The sequence below is a fragment of the Phyllobates terribilis genome, unplaced genomic scaffold (assembly GCF_046119375.1).
Source record: "Phyllobates terribilis strain yellow unplaced genomic scaffold, ASM4611937v1 Scaffold_8__6_contigs__length_399053987, whole genome shotgun sequence".
Lineage (NCBI taxonomy): Eukaryota > Metazoa > Chordata > Amphibia > Anura > Dendrobatidae > Phyllobates > Phyllobates terribilis.
The window spans coordinates 95,424,420-95,443,612 of NW_027362768.1; the positions used below are offsets into that span (position 1 = coordinate 95,424,420).

The 19,193-nt window shown below is 42.4% G+C and overlaps 1 protein-coding gene across 1 annotated transcript in view; it reads left to right on the forward strand.

Moving 5' to 3' along the window:
• LOC141156776 (calcium-activated chloride channel regulator 1-like) overlaps positions 1-19,193 on the forward strand; it is a 115,826-nt gene that overhangs the window by 9,231 nt on the left and 87,402 nt on the right. The window contains exons 3-4 of the mRNA XM_073643154.1: positions 306-456; positions 5,201-5,309. Of these exons, the coding sequence (XP_073499255.1) occupies positions 306-456; positions 5,201-5,309 (260 nt within the window). The remainder of the gene's footprint in view (positions 1-305; positions 457-5,200; positions 5,310-19,193) is intronic.

Genomic DNA, 19,193 nt, shown 5'->3' on the forward strand with positions numbered 1-19,193 from the left:
CAGCAGTTAAAAAATGTAAAAAAATACTCTTGATAATGCATGATCCCCATGTGTCTAGTTCTGAAACAATTAGATGATGGAGTATGCCTGAACCCTAAACTATGCATATTTTCCAGTCTTAAACTACAAAAACAGACTGACAAGTTCTCTAATGAAAAGCTTTCTGGTTGTCACCTTGCTTTGCTTTTACATACCGTAAGTAGATTTAACAAGGAAATGATTGAACTTGGAATGGACAACTCACTTTGAAAATAACTCTTTCATAACACAACAATACTCTTATCGTCTATATTTTGCTCCAACAGGCTGATATTATTATTTCAAATCCTTTTCTGAAGTTTGGTGACAGTCCATATACTACTCAGTACAGAGGCTGCGGGGAGCAAGGAGAATACATTCATCTAACTCCTGATTATTTGTTAAATGCGAATCTATCCTCAGTGTATGGATCTCCAGGTAATGTTCTAATACTCCATGAATGTTTTTAAAACTTAATACTTGTACACAATGTCAGACTGTAGAGGCAAAGCCGACCAGTGAGATTGACTCTGGGGACCCACTGTCAGCTCCATACAAATATTACATTACCCTCATTTAACAATTTCCCTGTGCGTCTATATAATAATAAACTGGATAGTTTGGTAAATGATGAGATGCGGCTTCCGTCTGTAGGTATTGACTCAAATGTAGTGGACCAACTGCTGCTAATGTTGGGTGTTAAGTGGCTTACTCCTGCACAGTGGCCCACCAGGGGATTCACCTGTTCCCCTGTGAGACAGTCCAAACATGCATGTATGATATATCTTGTAGCACAGGAGAATTATTTGTGAACTAATGAATTAAGAAAAGTTTGATTATTGATAGTTGCATATTCCCCAAATCTTTCTTCCTACCTCTGAGGAGGACCTGCCACCAGGTCAAAAATGAATGTCCAGTTTTTGCTCTTATTTAATTTCTGCTGCTCCTCTTAGTATGATGTTTTTTTCCAGAGATAGGGGCAGTTTTATTTGGTGATAATTTTTATGGTCTTTACCAAGGGGCATGGTGCACAGGATTCTCCCGGGGCGCGTGCCTTTAGGCTATGTGCCCACGTTGCGGAACTGAAGCATATTTTTTACGCTTCTCCCTGGCGGATTTTACATGCGGTTTTCCCGCCAGGTAGAAGCGTTTGTGAGGCGTCTTTGCAGTGTCTTTGCATGCATTTCCGCATGCGGGTTATCAAGCACTTCTCCAAGTGATTTAAGCATCACTTGGAAAAGTGCTTGACAACTTGTTCACACTATATAAATCCATGCAACCGGCATGGATTTATATAGTGTGACCAAGTAATAGTTAAAAAAAAAAGAATCAGAATGGTAAAAAATAAAAAAATAAAGTTTATACTCACCTTCTGATGCATTCTCTGCCCCGTCCAGAGTCTTGAGCTGCTCACACTGTTGTGTGCAGGACCTGCGGTGACGTCATCGAGTCATGTGGTGGGTCACATGACTCAATGACGTGGTAGGTCCTGCACACAACAGCGCGATGGAGGGAAAACATCAGAAGATAAGTATAAACTTTATTTTATTCTTTTTTTTACAGGTTCTTTGGTACCCAGGTCTGGATGAGAGTCTCCTCTCCTCCAGACTTGGGTACCATCCGCACATTGATTCCGCAGGCGGAAACGCAACATTAATGAACATGCTGCGGATTTTTGACCGCAGCATATACGCTGCGGAAAAATCCGCAGCATGGGCATTGACATTGCGGAATGCCATTGGGGACCATGGGGTGCGGATATACATGCGTTTTACAAGCGTTTACACTGCGGAAATTCCGCAGCATATACGCTTGTAATACGCAACGTGGGCAAGCAGCCTTAGTCTGCTCTTCATTATTTCCTTGTGAGCTACGCCCCCTTCTAAGCACCATTAAAAAGTAATATTACATGAAAATGCCCAAATCTTAAGAACTGTGTAGTAGATATAAAAATAAGCAAAAGAAATGCAGTATGGATTACGGGAGAACAGCAGGAATAAAACCAGAGCAAAATCTGGCCACTTTGGACCTAGTGACAGGTCATCATTAATTGGGGTAACAATATCAGACACTGACTATATCTGTAATAGACACATACTACTATAGTGTGCTGCAGACACATTTAATACTGTTCAGTAATGTGTCAGAATTGATTTACAAGCAATTGACAGCCAATGTAGCAGAGCAGGGACTAGACCAGCCCCTGAAACTGACATCAGTGATGATGCTTCATTTCAGGGTAGGGAAAGCATCTGCTTGTCATGATGTCACGTTGAGTATCCCAGCAGACATTGGGGATTCTAAAATAAAACATCATTGGAACAGAAGTAAAAATATTAAAAAATAAAAAGGCAGGAAGACAGAGTAGAGCAAGATTGGAAGGGGAATTTTAATTGAAGTATATTAGAAAAATGATTAGGTTACTAAATTTGGTTTTGAACCCGTTTAGCCTCTATTGTGGGCAGAACCATTACTAGTTTTCTAAGAGATGCTATCTTGAAATATCTATCTAAAAGTAACCTCAAAACACAGCATCAACATGGGTTTATGAGTTATTGTTCTTGTCAAACTAATCTGATAAAAGTCTACTAGAAGGTAGTTCCAGATTGGACCAAGGTAAGGCTGTGGATGTTGTTTATCTGGAAATTACAAAGGGATTTCAATACAGTGCCACATAAAGGTTCATGCATGAATTGAGAACAATGGGACTAAGGGACCGGTTGTAGAATTGGGTTAACAACTATCTCAGCGATAAGAAACATAGGGTGGTTATTAATGGAACACATTCTGACTAGGTCAGAGTTAATGGTGGGGTACCACAGGGGTCAGTATTGGGCCCTCTCTTTAAACATTTATTATTGACTTTGTAGGGGGCATAGAAAGTAAAATTTCAATATTTGCAGATGATGCTAAACTCTGCAAGATGACCAACACAGAGGCGGATAATTTAATATTGCAAAGGTATGTAAGCTTGAGTTGTAGGCTAAGAAATGGCAATTGAATTTTAATGTAGATAAATTTAAGGTCATGGACTGGGGTTGAGGAAGTTAAACGTACAATTATGTGCTAAATGGTAAAACACTAGGTAAAACTGTAAACAAAAGACTTGGTGTATGGGTGGATGGTAAAGTCAACTTTTGTGACTAGTGCCAGTCAGCTGCTAAAAAGGCATATACAATCTTGGATTGCAGTAAAAGTGACAGAGAAGATCATAGCAAGAATAGGTCACTACTGCAGCCACAAGTAGAATACTGTGCACAATTTTGGGCTGGGTGTATAAGAAGGACATAGCTGACTGGAGCGGGTACAGAGAAGAGCGACCATGGTTAAGGGAAAGGATCGACTGCCATGCGAGGACAGGTTATCAAACTTGGGGTTATTCGGTTTGGAACAAAAAAATCTTAGGGGCTATCTTATTACATTGTACAAATATATGAATGGATAGAAAAGAGATCTTTCTAATGAACTTTTCACACCTAGGCCTTCAACGATGATAAGAGGGCATCATCTAGAGTGCATCTAGAGGAAAAAAGGTTTATTCATCATAACAGAGAGAGATTCTTTACTGAAAGAGCAATGAGAATATGGAACTCCTCTGCCACTTGATGGTCAAGTCACTAAAACTTTTCAAGGAAGACCTGGATGCCTTTCTGGAAAAATATAACATTACAGATTACGGGTACAAAATTCTGTGATGGGACATTGATCCAGGGAACTAGTCTGATTGCTACATATGGAGTCAGGATAAATTTTCCCCTAAGGGCTCATGCACGTGATCGTATTTTTGGTCTGAATGTGATTCAACAAAACATCGGATCGCACTCGGACCAATGATGTTCTATAGAGCCAGACAAAGCCAGTCCAAGGAAAAAATCACAACATGCCCAAGTTACATCCGATTGATTACATTCAGCCATGCAAGTCAATGGGTCCATGGAAAACATTGGACTGTACTAGGATGACATCGGAGTGTAGTCTCATTTTCACAAACTGACAGAATGGAGAAGATGGAGTTTTTTTCCCCATCTTCTCCTCGACTGAGAAAATCAGACCATACTATGATCAAACTCTGATCAATCTCTGATCAGAGTTTGATCGGCATGCGATTAGCATAATTGGCCTGATTCTCTTGAATGAAAGAAATTACTGTCGTGTGACTTTAGCCTGATAAGGGGCAATTAGCATCGGTCTCGTGGGAGTTTTATCTTACTCTGGATCAGCATAGTAGGTTATACGTGGAACTTAGTGGATTTCTTTCAACCTTAAAACTATGGACAAGTTATAAACGCTCCTCTGAGAAATTCCATTCAGATATATATAACTTTATATGATCATGCATCACTGCTATTAAAAGAAGAGTTGCACCTTTGCATTGGAAAAATGCTTACCCAGCAACATATAGTGAAGCTATAGATAGATGACTTCCTATATCACTAATAATCATAAACTTACTGACCAAAACAGTTCCACAAAGTTGCCCCAACCTCAAAATATTTTGAGACTCATGTATTTAAAGGGCATGTGTAATTGGGAATTGAGCTAATGTTTCAATCAAAATTTTAAGTAACATTTTTTGTCAATTTTAGTTTTCCTATCACAATCTGTATTAAACATCTTGCAGTTTTCACTCTGGCCACTCTTGCTATTTTAGACACTTACATAGTGTCCTTTCAGGGAATTTAAAGCTACATTAGAAGCAATGAACTGACTGAGACCTTCTGAATCATCTAATGATGAGTGTTTGCAAAGATCACCATAACGGTAAGGGGAGCAAGGTCAGATGAGACATTGCCTATTATGAATGGTGGTTTCTATATTATTAGCTGTGTATAGAGGTGTTACCTGTCATTGTGATTATAATGAGACTTTTGAAAAGTCTTCTGTAAGGCAAGGGGAGTATGAATATAAAATAGCCCCAGTGGCCAGTGTAGAATTGCAATACTTTTGTTTAATTTTTTTGATACAGATCAAGATATGAAAAAAAAACATCACCAAGAATGCTTAAAAACTTAATTTAACACAAAATCTAACAGGTCATTTTCTGATGATGCATTCCCTTTAAGTACATTTTTGTAAAATCTCCATTATCATGTAAATTGTTTGGGATGTTATGAGTCTTGTGTCTATAATATATAAAATAACTAGACATTACAATTCCGGTATGTGTTTTGTGTTTTCTTAGGAAGAACATTTGTCCATGAATGGGCGCACCTCCGCTGGGGAGTCTTCGATGAATATAGCACTGATATTCCTTATTACATTTCTGGAGAACTTAAAGTAGAAGCTACTAGGTAACTGAAACTGTAAATAATTATATTCATTGTGAATATTATGTCTCTTTCTTGTACTATTATAGTGCCATTGATCTATAGTTAGTAATGACCTAATAATGACACTATTAATCATCCCTGAGAGAATTGGATTATTTAATTAGTCTATTAAACTCTGGTCCATGGGCCAAATCTGGCTTGCAGGGTGATTATATTTGGCCCGCGACACCAGAACTGCCACTCCTATGTGGAGCCCATTATTCTTATGGAGGACTATTTAGGGTTCTTATTCTGTATGAAGGACTTTATGGGGCCCATTTTTCTGTATGGAGAACTTTATGACGCCCATTATTCTGTATGGAGGACTATGTGGGGCCCATTATTCTGTATGGAGGACTTTATGGGACCCATTATTCTGTATGGAGGACTATGTGGGGCCCATTATTCAGTATGGATGACTTTATGGGGCCCATAATTCTGTATGGAGAACTTTATGAGGCCCATTATTCTGTATGGAGGACTATGTGAAGCCCATTATTTTGTATGGAGGACTATGTGGGGTCCATTATTCTCTATGGACGACTATGTAGGGCCCATTATTCTGTATGGAGGATAATCTCAGGCCCATTATACTGTATGGAGGACTGTGTGGGGCCCATTATACTGTATGGATGACTATGTTGTGCCCATTATACTGTATACTGGTTGGCCCATGACTTTGCCCAGGAATATATATATATATATATATATATATATATATATATATATATATTCTCTATCTCTATATATATACAGTGGAGGAAATAATTATTTGATCCCTTGCTGTTTTTGTAAGTTTGCCCACTGACAAAGACGCAAACAGTCTATAATTTTAAGGCTAGGTTAATTTTAACATTGAGAGATAGAATATCCCAAAAAAAATCAAGAAAATCACGTTGTATAAATTAGATACATTTTTTTGGCATTTTGCAGTGAGAAATAAGTATTTGATCCCCTACAAACCATTATGAGTTCTGGCTCCTGCAGACCAGTAAGATGCTCCTAATCAACTCGTTACCTGCATTAAAGACAGCCGTCTTACATAGTCACCTGTATAAAAAACTCCTGTCCACAGACTCAATTAGTCACACGCTAACCTCTACAACATGGGCAAGACCAAAGAGCTTTCTAAGGATGTCAGGGACAAGATCATAGACCTGCACAAAGCTGGAATGGGCTACAATACCATAAGTAAGACGCTGGGTGAGAAGGAGACAACTATTGGTGCAATAGCAAGAAAATGAAAGAAATACAAAATGACTGTCAATCGACATTGATCTGGGGCACCATGCAAAATTTCACCTCGTGGGGTATCCTTGATCATGAGGAGAGAGATCAGCCTAAAACTACATGGGGGGAACTTGTTAATAATGATTTCAAGGCAGCTGGGACCACAGTCACCAAGAAAACTATTGGTAACACATTACAACTTAAAGGTTTAAAATCCTGCAGTGCCCACAAGGTCCCCCTGCTCAAGAAGGCACATGTGCAGGCCCATCTGAAGCTTGCCAATGAACACCTGGATGATTCTGTGAGTTGTTGGGAGAAGGTGCTGTGGTCAGATGAGACAAAAATTTATCTCTTTGGCATTAACTCAACTCGACGTGTTCGGAGAGAGAGAAATGCTGCCTATGACCCAAAGAACTCCGTCTCCACTGTCATTCATGGAGGTGGAAACATTATGTTTTGGGTTTTTTTCTCTGCTAAGGGCACAGGACTACTTCACCGCATCAATCGGAGAATGGATGGAGCCATGTACCGTAAAATCCTGAGTGGCAACCTCCTTCCCTCCACCAGGACATTAAAAATGTGTCATGGCTGGGTCTTCCAGCAAGACAATGACTCAAAATATACAGCCAAGGCAACAAAGGAGTAGCTCAAAAAGAAGCACATTAAGGTCATAGAGTTGCCTAGCCAGTCTCCAGACCTTAATCCCATAGAAAACTTATGGAGGGAGTTGAAGCTCCAAGTTGCCAAGTGACAGCCTCAAAATCTTAGTGATTTAGAGATGATCTGCAAAGAGGAGTGGACCAAAATTCCTCCTGACATGTGCGCAACCCTCATCATCAACTACAAAAAACGTCTGACTGCTGTGCTTGCCAACAAGGGTTTTGCCACCAAGTATTAAGTGTTGTTTGCCAGATGGATCAAATACTTATTTCTCACTGCAAAATGCAAAAAGAATTATCTAATTTATACAATGTGATTTTCTTGATTTTTTGGGGGGATATTCTATTTCTCAATGTTAAAATTAACCTACCCTTAAAATTATAGACTGTTCATGTCTTTGTCAGTGGGCAAACTTACAAAAACAGTAAGGGATCAAATAATTATTTCCTTCACTGTATATACTAGCTATTGAACCCATTCTATGCCCGGGTAGCGAGTATTTTTAATGGTATGTGGTTCCCCATCCTGGTCCCCCATCCTGGTCCATGCTCCCCCATCTTGGTGTTTGCACCCCCATCCTTGTCCATGCTCCCCCATCCTCATCCAATTATGTGCTCCCCCATACTGGTATTGGCGCCCCAATCCTGGTATATGCTCCTTCATCCTAGCATATGGTCCCCCATCCTGGTATTGAAGCCCCCATCCTGGTCCTTCCTCCTGGTATATTCTCCCCCATTCTGGTATATGCTCCCGCATCCTGGTAATTAAGCCCACAGCCTGGTCCTTCCTCCTGTTATATGCTCCCCCATCCTAGTCCACCATCCTGGTATATGCTCTCCCATCCTGGTATATGCTCCTCCATCCTGGTCCCCCATCCTGGTATATGCTCCCACATCATGGTCTCCCATCCTGATATATGCTTTCCCATCCTGGTATATACTCCCCCATCCTGGTATATGCTCCTCCATCCTGATCCTTTTCCTGGTATATGCTCCCTCATCTTGTTATGTGCACCCCCATCCTAGTCCCCTATTCTGGTCCCCCATCCTGGTATATGCTCCCCCATCCTGGTCCCCCCCATCCTGGTATTTGCTCCTTTATCCTGGTCCCCCATCCTGATACATGCTCCCCCTTCCTGGTCCTTCATCCTTGTATATGCTACCTTATCCTGGTATATGCTCCCCCATCCTGGTATATGCTCCCCCTTCCTGGTCCCCCATCCTTGTATATACTACCTTATCCTGGTATATGCTCCCCCATCCTGGTTCCCCATTCTGGTATATGCTCCCCCATCCTGGTCCCCCATCCTGGTACCTGCTCTCCCATCCCGGTCCCCCATCCTGGTATATGCGCCCCCATCCTGGTATATACTCCACATCCTAGTATATATTCTCCCTTCCTGGTATATGCTCCACCATCCTGGTCCCCCATCTTGGTCCCCCATCCTGGTCCCCCATCCTGGGTTATGCTCCCCCATCCTGGTATATGTGCCCCCATCCTGGTATATGCTCTCCTATCCTGCAAAAGACAAAAGACAAAAATATATCTCATACCCTACCATCATTATATATAAATGTAAAGCAAAGTTGCATAATAAATATAGGGTACTTAGTGAACTATTTTTGATCAAAAAAAGTATACAAGCCGTCCCACCAGCGGCAAGGTGACCCTAAATTGGGACGGTACCTATACTGCCTATATTAAAAACCTTACTGTATATCAAAGTTGAAGTAATGCATATAAAAGGGTAGACAAATAGGACCGGGTCCCAACTCCAGACCACCCAGGCCCGTGGTAAGCTACATATATACCAGTCAGCTCAACAAAGGGGATGCCACACCCTTAAATTGCACAAAATGCAAACAAGACAAAAAACCAAGCAATGTGAACTGAGGTCTAAGATGGTAGACATGCAAGAAATAGGAGCATGTTCACACTAGCAAAAAGAAACAAAACCTACAAAAGACAAAAGACAAAAAATATATCTCATACCCTACCATCATTATATATAAATGTAAAGCAAAGTTGCATAATAAATATAGGGTACTTAGTGAACTATTTTTGATCAAAAAAAGTATACAAGCCGTCCCACCAGCGGCAAGGTGACCCTAAATTGGGACGGTACCTATACTGCCTATATTAAAAACCTTACTGTATATCAAAGTTGAAGTAATGCATATAAAAGGGTAGACAAATAGGACCGGGTCCCAACTCCAGACCACCCATGCCCGTGGTAAGCTACATATATACCAGTCAGCTCAACAAAGGGGATGCCACACCCTTAAATTGCACAGAATGCAAACAAGACAAAAAAACAAGCAATGTGAACTGAGGTCTAAGATGGTAGACATGCAAGAAATAGGAGCATGTTCACACTAGCAAAAAGAAACAAAACCTACAAAAGACAAAAGACAAAAATATATCTCATACCCTACCATCATTATATATAAATGTAAAGCAAAGTTGCATAATAAATATAGGGTACTTAGTGAACTATTTTTGATCAAAAAAAGTATACAAGCCGTCCCACCAGCGGCAAGGTGACCCTAAATTGGGACGGTACCTATACTGCCTATATTAAAAACCTTACTGTATATCAAAGTTGAAGTAATGCATATAAAAGGGTAGACAAATAGGACCGGGTCCCAACTCCAGACCACCCAGGCCCGTGGTAAGCTACATATATACCAGTCAGCTCAACAAAGGGGATGCCACACCCTTAAATTGCACAGAATGCAAACAAGACAAAAAACCAAGCAATGTGAACTGAGGTCTAAGATGGTAGACATGCAAGAAATAGGAGCATGTTCACACTAGCAAAAAGAAACAAAACCTACAAAAGACAAAAGACAAAAATATATCTCATACCCTACCATCATTATATATAAATGTAAAGCAAAGTTGCATAATAAATATAGGGTACTTAGTGAACTATTTTTGATCAAAAAAAGTATACAAGCCGCCCCACCAGCGGCAAGGTGACCCTAAATTGGGACGGTACCTATACTGCCTATATTAAAAACCTTACTGTATATCAAAGTTGAAGTAATGCATATAAAAGGGTAGACAAATAGGACCGGGTCCCAACTCCAGACCACCCAGGCCCGTGGTAAGCTACATATATACCAGTCAGCTCAACAAAGGGGATGCCACACCCTTAAATTGCACAGAATGCAAACAAGACAAAAAACCAAGCAATGTGAACTGAGGTCTAAGATGGTAGACATGCAAGAAATAGGAACATGTTCACACTAGCAAAAAGAAACAAAACCTACAAAAGACAAAAGACAAAAATATATCTCATACCCTACCATCATTATATATAAATGTAAAGCAAAGTTGCATAATAAATATAGGGTACTTAGTGAACTATTTTTGATCAAAAAAAGTATACAAGCCGTCCCACCAGCGGCAAGGTGACCCTAAATTGGGACGGTACCTATACTGCCTATATTAAAAACCTTACTGTATATCAAAGTTGAAGTAATGCATATAAAAGGGTAGACAAATAGGACCGGGTCCCAACTACAGACCACCCAGGCCCGTGGTAAGCTACATATATACCAGTCAGCTCAACAAAGGGGATGCCACACCCTTAAATTGCACAGAATGCAAACAAGACAAAAAACCAAGCAATGTGAACTGAGGTCTAAGATGGTAGACATGCAAGAAATAGGAGCATGTTCACACTAGCAAAAAGAAACAAAACCTACAAAAGACAAAAGACAAAAATATATCTCATACCCTACCATCATTATATATAAATGTAAAGCAAAGTTGCATAATAAATATAGGGTACTTAGTGAACTATTTTTGATCAAAAAAAGTATACAAGCCGTCCCACCAGCGGCAAGGTGACCCTAAATTGGGACGGTACCTATACTGCCTATATTAAAAACCTTACTGTATATCAAAGTTGAAGTAATGCATATAAAAGGGTAGACAAATAGGACCGGGTCCCAACTCCAGACCACCCAGGCCCGTGGTAAGCTACATATATACCAGTCAGCTCAACAAAGGGGATGCCACACCCTTAAATTGCACAGAATGCAAACAAGACAAAAAACCAAGCAATGTGAACTGAGGTCTAAGATGGTAGACATGCAAGAAATAGGAGCATGTTCACACTAGCAAAAAGAAACAAAACCTACAAAAGACAAAAGACAAAAATATATCTCATACCCTACCATCATTATATATAAATGTAAAGCAAAGTTGCATAATAAATATAGGGTACTTAGTGAACTATTTTTGATCAAAAAAAGTATACAAGCCGTCCCACCAGCGGCAAGGTGACCCTAAATTGGGACGGTACCTATACTGCCTATATTAAAAACCTTACTGTATATCAAAGTTGAAGTAATGCATATAAAAGGGTAGACAAATAGGACCGGGTCCCAACTCCAGACCACCCAGGCCCGTGGTAAGCTACATATATACCAGTCAGCTCAACAAAGGGGATGCCACACCCTTAAATTGCACAGAATGCAAACAAGACAAAAAAACAAGCAATGTGAACTGAGGTCTAAGATGGTAGACATGCAAGAAATAGGAGCATGTTCACACTAGCAAAAAGAAACAAAACCTACAAAAGACAAAAGACAAAAATATATCTCATACCCTACCATCATTATATATAAATGTAAAGCAAAGTTGCATAATAAATATAGGGTACTTAGTGAACTATTTTTGATCAAAAAAAGTATACAAGCCATCCCACCAGCGGCAAGGTGACCCTAAATTGGGACGGTACCTATACTGCCTATATTAAAAACCTTACTGTATATCAAAGTTGAAGTAATGCATATAAAAGGGTAGACAAATAGGACCGGGTCCCAACTCCAGACCACCCAGGCCCGTGGTAAGCTACATATATACCAGTCAGCTCAACAAAGGGGATGCCACACCCTTAAATTGCACAGAATGCAAACAAGACAAAAAACCAAGCAATGTGAACTGAGGTCTAAGATGGTAGACATGCAAGAAATAGGAGCATGTTCACACTAGCAAAAAGAAACAAAACCTACAAAAGACAAAAGACAAAAATATATCTCATACCCTACCATCATTATATATAAATGTAAAGCAAAGTTGCATAATAAATATAGGGTACTTAGTGAACTATTTTTGATCAAAAAAAGTATACAAGCCGTCCCACCAGCGGCAAGGTGACCCTAAATTGGGACGGTACCTATACTGCCTATATTAAAAACCTTACTGTATATCAAAGTTGAAGTAATGCATATAAAAGGGTAGACAAATAGGACCGGGTCCCAACTCCAGACCACCCAGGCCCGTGGTAAGCTACTATCCTGGTATATGCTCCCCAATCCTGGCATATGTTCCTCCATCCTGGTCCTTCCTCCTGGTATATACTATATGCTCAACCATCCTGGTTTATGCTCTCCTATCCTGCTATGTGTGCCCCCATCCTGGTCCCCCATCCTGTTATGTGCTCCCCCATCCTGGTATATGCTCCCCCATTCTGCGCCCCATCCTGTTATGTGCTCCCCCATCCTGTGCCCCCATCCTGTTATGTACTCCTCCATCCTGTTATGTGCTCTCCCATCCTGCTCCCCATCTTGGTACATGCTCCCCCATCCTGCTCCTCCATCCTGGTATACTCTCACCCATCCTTCTCCCCCATCCTGTTATGTGCGCCCCCATCCTGGTATATGCTCCTCCATTCTGGTCCCCCATCCTGGTATATGCTCCCACATGCTGGTATATGCTCCCCCATCATGGTCCCCCATCCTGATATATGCTCCCCCATCCTGGTATATGCTCCCCCATCCTGGTATATGCTCCTCCATATCCTGATCCTTCTCCTGGAATATGCTCCCTCATCTTGTTATGTGCACCCCCAACCTAGTCCCCCATCCTGGTATATGCTACCCTATCCTGGTCCCCCATCCTGGTACATGCTCCCCCTTCCTGGTCCTCCATCCTTGTATATGCTACATTATCCTGGTATATGCTCCCCCATCCTGGTATATGCTCCCCCATCCTGGTATATGCTCCTCCATCCTGGTCTCCCATCCTGGTACATGCTCCCCCTTCGTGGTCCCCCGTCCTTGTATATACTACCTTATCCTGGTATATGCTCCCCCATCCTGGTTCCCCATTCTGGTATACGCTCCCCCATCCTGGTATATGCTCCCCCATCCTGGTCCCCCATCTTGGTCCCCCATCCTGGTACATGCTCTCCCATCCTGGTCCCCCATCCTGGGATATGCTCCCCCATCCTGGGATATGCTCCCCCATCCTGGTATATGCTTTCCCATCCTGGTATATGCTCTGCTATCCTGGTATATGCTCCCCCATCCTAGTATATGTTCCTCCATCCTGGTACTTCCTCCTGGTATATACTATATGCTCCACCAACCTGGTATATGCTCCCTTATCCTGCTATGTGTTGCCCCATCCTGGTCCCCCATCCTGTTATGTGCTCCCCCATTCTGGTATATGCTCCCCCATTCTGTGCCCCCATCCTGTTATGTGCTCCCCCATCCTGTGCCCCCATCCTGTTCTGTACTTCTCCATCCTGTTATGTGCTCCTCCATCCTGTTATGTGCTCCCCCATTCTGCTCCCCATCTTGGTACATGCTCCCCCATCCTGCTCCTCCATCCTGGTATACTCTCACCCATCCTGCTCCCCCATCCTGTTATGTGTGCCCCCATCCTGTGCCCCCCATCCTCTTACGTGGTCCCCCATCCTGTTATGTGCTCCCCCATCCTATTATGTGCTCCCCCATCCATCGATTAAATAAAAAAAACACTCCTACTCACCTTTACATCGCTCTACTGCAGAGCGTCCCCTGTGTTATTTTACTTAAATGGTGCCGCAATCAGCGCCTGCATACCACGCTATGCGGCGCCATTTTAGTGAAGACACATTTGCAGAGTATGTTCAACAAAATGGATAAATGCAATAATAAAATGCAAATTAATCATGTAAAAATCATACAATGTGATTTTCTGGATTTTTTTAAGATTCTGCCTCTCACAGTTGAAAGTGTACCTACGATAAAAATTACACACCTCTCCATTCATTGTAGGTGGGAAAACTTGCAATATCGACAGTGTAGCAAATACTTATTTTCCCCACTGTATATACTGTACACATATACATAAACAGTATGTAGTTGACTGTGCGACAAAAGGACTGTAATTTAGGTCCTGATTCAGATTGAAATGCAGTCCTGCATTTGAAAGCACAAAGGCCCATGCAGTCCTCTTCCTCATAACCATTTGCCAAGAAAGGAGCCTCTGTGACTAGTATGACTTTCCCTGACATTGAAGAAAAGCAACATTTCCAATAAGTAAATATTACCAATAATATTGCTATATAAGGATAAATAATACCACTACGCTATGACCACAAAGTACCACATAGTGACCATTTAATACCACTATAATGATCTAATATAATGACCAATATTACCATCAATGCTGTAATATAAGAAACAAATAATACCAGCGGAAAATAATCTAATGTTACCAACATGTCCAATAGTGCTAACACCACCATACTGTTCATTAATCATGCAACCACCATACACTGACCATATGAAAATATGTTGGTAGATATCAGTTGTACATCAATGCTCTACCGACCTTTTATGAAAATACTGTTCTGGCGCCCTGCTATGCACAGGTGCCACAGAACCCAGTAGGGTGCATGGACGGACTTCTCCACAAGAGGCTCTCATTACATTCACACACCTCAGTTTCAGTTTAGAGTCAGACTGAGAGAGAGTCTGAGAGCGTGCCGACGTTGAGAGCAGCGAAGACGCAGCTCGTCTGCTGCTGCCGTAGTGAGGGCCCTGAGTGTGGCCGATGGCAAGGAGGAAAGGAGAGAGGAGTTGAGGGGACAGAGGAGCTTACCAGGCTCACCCCGAAATATACACCGGACACCGGGTCTGCGCCTACAGGGACCCTTTACACCAAGTAGGGACCACCGAATACCTGGAGGACTACAAGTCCCAGGTTGACCAACGCTGACTACAGTACCAGGGCTAGGAGTCACGGAGGCCCCAGCGTCCAGGGAGAGTGATCTCCAAGAGAAGGCCCTACCACCAGGTCAGCAGGTGCAAGAGAGAAAGAGAGACAGTAATAAAGCCAGGCCTAGCTCCAGGCAGGTCAGAAGCTTAGCAAGTGAAAGCAACGGATCAGGAGGCCCTATATCCGCTCACTGGGGAGAGTCCAAAAGTGCACCCTGCCTACCGAGTACCCTGGACCATACCTGCAACAAGACCAGTAAAGGTACCGAAGTGAACCCCCGTGTGAATGTTCGTCATTTCTTCCTGAACCACCCTGGCCGTCTCTCCCCTGTACAACCATCCGTTACCCCACGCTGCCCTGAGGCCCGCTCCACCTGTGGGGAGCCATTCCATCACAAGCTGCCCTACCATCTGCCTCAGAGGACTGCTCCGCAGCGGTGGCTCCCTTTAGCCGCATTCCACAGGTGGCGTCACGAACACTTTACAAATCCCCTATAAATAATCCCCATTTTGGGTGACCGCCCTGGGCCACGGACCGGGCCAGCCACCGTGATATCCCCCACCGGCATTCATAGAGGCCCGGCTGCCGAGTACCCCATAGCCCTGGGGGCGTGTCACTGTACACATCAGTTTAGTGACTCACTGGAGAAGTTTTCACCAATGGTAGACATTTACTTTCCCTTTTATTTTCCATTCATAATAATAATAATAATAATAATAATAGTTTATTTTTATAGCGCCAACATATTCCGCAGCACTTTACAAATTTTAGGGGGGACTTATACAGACAATACAGAATAAGCATATCTCATATCGAACGGAGTGAGGGCCCTGCTCGCAAGCTTACAGTCTATGAGGAAGTGGGGGAGACACAAAAGGTAAAAAGTACATATATTGTATAATGCAGCCTTGATATACTGAATAGGATAAATAATAATACATGGACTGGTCGCCAGCCAGTATGTGTGCAGTCCTGACAGAGGCTTTTATGTGCATGGTTGGTTTGAACCCGAAGTTGAAGAAGATTTTAATATGGGGGAAAGCTGGGATGGACAGAGTGTGTTTAGGTGATACGCCAGTCTAAAGAAATGTGTTTTTAGGGTTCGCTTGAAACTGTGGGTATTGGGAATTAATCGAACTGTCCTGGGTAGTGCATTCCAGAGAATTGGCGCAGCACGCGAGAAATCTTGGAGACGGGAGTGGGAAGTTCGGATTATGGAGGATTTTAGTTTCAAGTCATTTGCAGAACGGAGGGCACGTGTAGGGTGGTAGACTGAGACAAGGGAGGAGATGTAGGGGGGTACTGAAGCATGGAGCGCTTTGTGGGTAAGCGTGATAAGTTTAAAACGAACTCTATATTGGATGGGCAACCAATGCAATGACTGGCACAGGGAAGAGGCATCTGAGTAGCGGTTGGCGAGGAATATGATCCTGGCTGCTGCGTTCAGGACGGATTGGAGAGGGGAGAGTTTAGTAAGAGGGAGACCGATTAGTAGAGCGTTGCAATAGTCAAGACGAGAATGAATAAGAGCGACAGTAAGAGTTTTTGCCGAGTCAAAGGTGAGAAAAGTCCTGATTCTTGAGATGTTTTTGAGGTGTAGATGACATGAACGAGTGAGTGATTTGATGTGAGGAGTGAAAGAAAGATCTGAATCAAAAATGACCCCAAGACAGCGGGCTTGTAGCTGGGGAGTAATGGTTGAGCCACAAACGGAGATGGCAATATCGGGCACAGGTAGATTAATGGAGGGAGGAAAGACGAGTAGTTCAGTTTTTGACAGATTCAGTTTTAGGTAGAGGGAGGACATAATGTTAGACACAGCAGAAAGACAATCACTGGTCTTTTGTAGTAATGCAGGGGTGATGTCCGGAGCAGAGGTGTATAATTGGGTGTCATCAGCATAGAGATGGTACTGAAAACCGAATCTACTGATTGTTTGTCCAATAGGAGCGGTGTATAAGGAGAAAAGAAGGGGGCCTAGGACTGATCCTTGAGGAACCCCGACAGTAAGAGGAAGTAGGGAGGAGAAGGAGCCGGCAAAAGACACAGAGAAGGAGCGGTCAGAGAGATAAGAGGAGAACCAGGAGAGAACCGTGTCCTTGAGGCCAATAGTGCGGAGCATAGTGAGGAGGAGCTGGTGATCCACAGTGTCAAATGCTGCAGAGAGATCCAGGAGAATCAGCAGGGAGTAGTGACCATTAGATTTAGCTGTTAGTAGATCATTAGAGACTTTAGTGAGGGCAGTTTCAGTAGAATGTAAAGAGCGGAAACCAGATTGTAAAGGGTCAAGAAGAGAGTTGTCTGAGAGATAGCGGATTAGACGGGAGTGGACCAGGCGTTCCAGGAGTTTAGAGATAAAGGGAAGATTGGAAACAGGTCTGTAGTTGGCCGTGCAGTTCTGGTCGAGGGATGGTTTTTTAAGTAATGGTTGTATGCTGGCGTGTTTAAAAGAAGAGGGAAAGATACCAGATGAGAGGGAAAGGTTGAAAATTTTAGTTAGGTGAGAGGTGACAGCTGGAGCAAGGGACTGAAGGAGATGTGAGGGAATAGGGTCGCTGGTGCAGGTGGTAGGGCGAGAAGATGCAAGGAGCCTGATCACTTCATCTTCCGTGACTGGTTCGAAGTCAGAAAATGAGCAAGATACAATGTGGCGGGGGGGAGCATGCATAACATTTGGGGATTGGGAGAAAATTTCCTGTCGGATATGGTCAATTTTTTCTTTGAAATAGTTAGCCAGATCGTCAGCGCTGAGGTCGGTGGTCGGGGCCTGTGCTGTTTGATTGAGGAGAGAATGAAACGTGCCATTCGGCACAGTGTTATAACAACTACTTGTTTTCATGACTCATCTCTGCAGACTGTTAGACATCGACATATTTGGCTCATCATTTTTCCAGAACCCTCCTTAAATTTCTTCCACACAAACTATATATTGCTATAACCAGTTCCTTATTATAGTAAAAATGCCCCTTCGTGTCACCACTATAGTAATAGTGCCCTTCTCTGTGTCTCCACATAGTAATAGTGCCCCTCTCTGTGTCTCCACATAGTAATAGTGCCCCTCTCTGTGTCTCCACATAGTAATGGTGCCCCTCTCTGTGGCTCCATATAGTAATAGAGCCCCTCTCTGTGTCTCCACATAGTAATAGTGCCCCTCTCTGTGTCTCCACAGAGTAATAGTGCCCCTCTATGTGGCTCCACATAGTAATAGTGCCCCTCTCTGCGTCTCCACATAGTAATAGTGCCCCTCTCTGTGTCTCCACATAGTAATGGTGCCCCTCTCTGTGGCTCCATATAGTAATAGTGCCCCTCTCTGTGTCTCCACATAGTAATAGTGCCCCTCTCTGTGTCTCCACATAGTAATGGTGCCCCTCTCTTTGTCTCCACTATAGCAATAGAGCCCCTCTCTATGATTACTCTTGGTAATAATTATATTTATGCCTAAATATAAAAGTAATCCCCCCCCCCATATCTCCTTATGGTAATAATGCCCCCCCAGTGATTCCCCATAGTAATAAGGTCCCCCAGTGCCTTCTCATAGTTATACAGCCCCCCATAACAATAATGCCCCTGGTGCCTTCATACAATAATAATGCCCAACTGTGCCTCCTTATAATAATAATATCCCCCTCCTGTGCCTCCATATACACTGTGTTCCAAATTATTATGCAAATAATATTTTCTCAGATTTTCCCAAATTACCTATATGAATTGCAGTCATTGTCATCTTCCAGTCAAATAACTATTAGAGTACAATTGAAAGGTTTTAGTACAAACTGCCTATGATAACAGTATATTTTTAAAAAAAATAAAAGACTCAAGCTGCTCTCAAAATGCTTGTTCCAAATTATTATGCACAGCAGAGTTTCAACCTTTTCATTTTAATAAAGAACAAAAAAATGGTCATTTTTGAAATTTTAAGCATTAGCAGGTTATTACAAACTGAAATCAAACAGTTTTCAACTCAAAACTTTA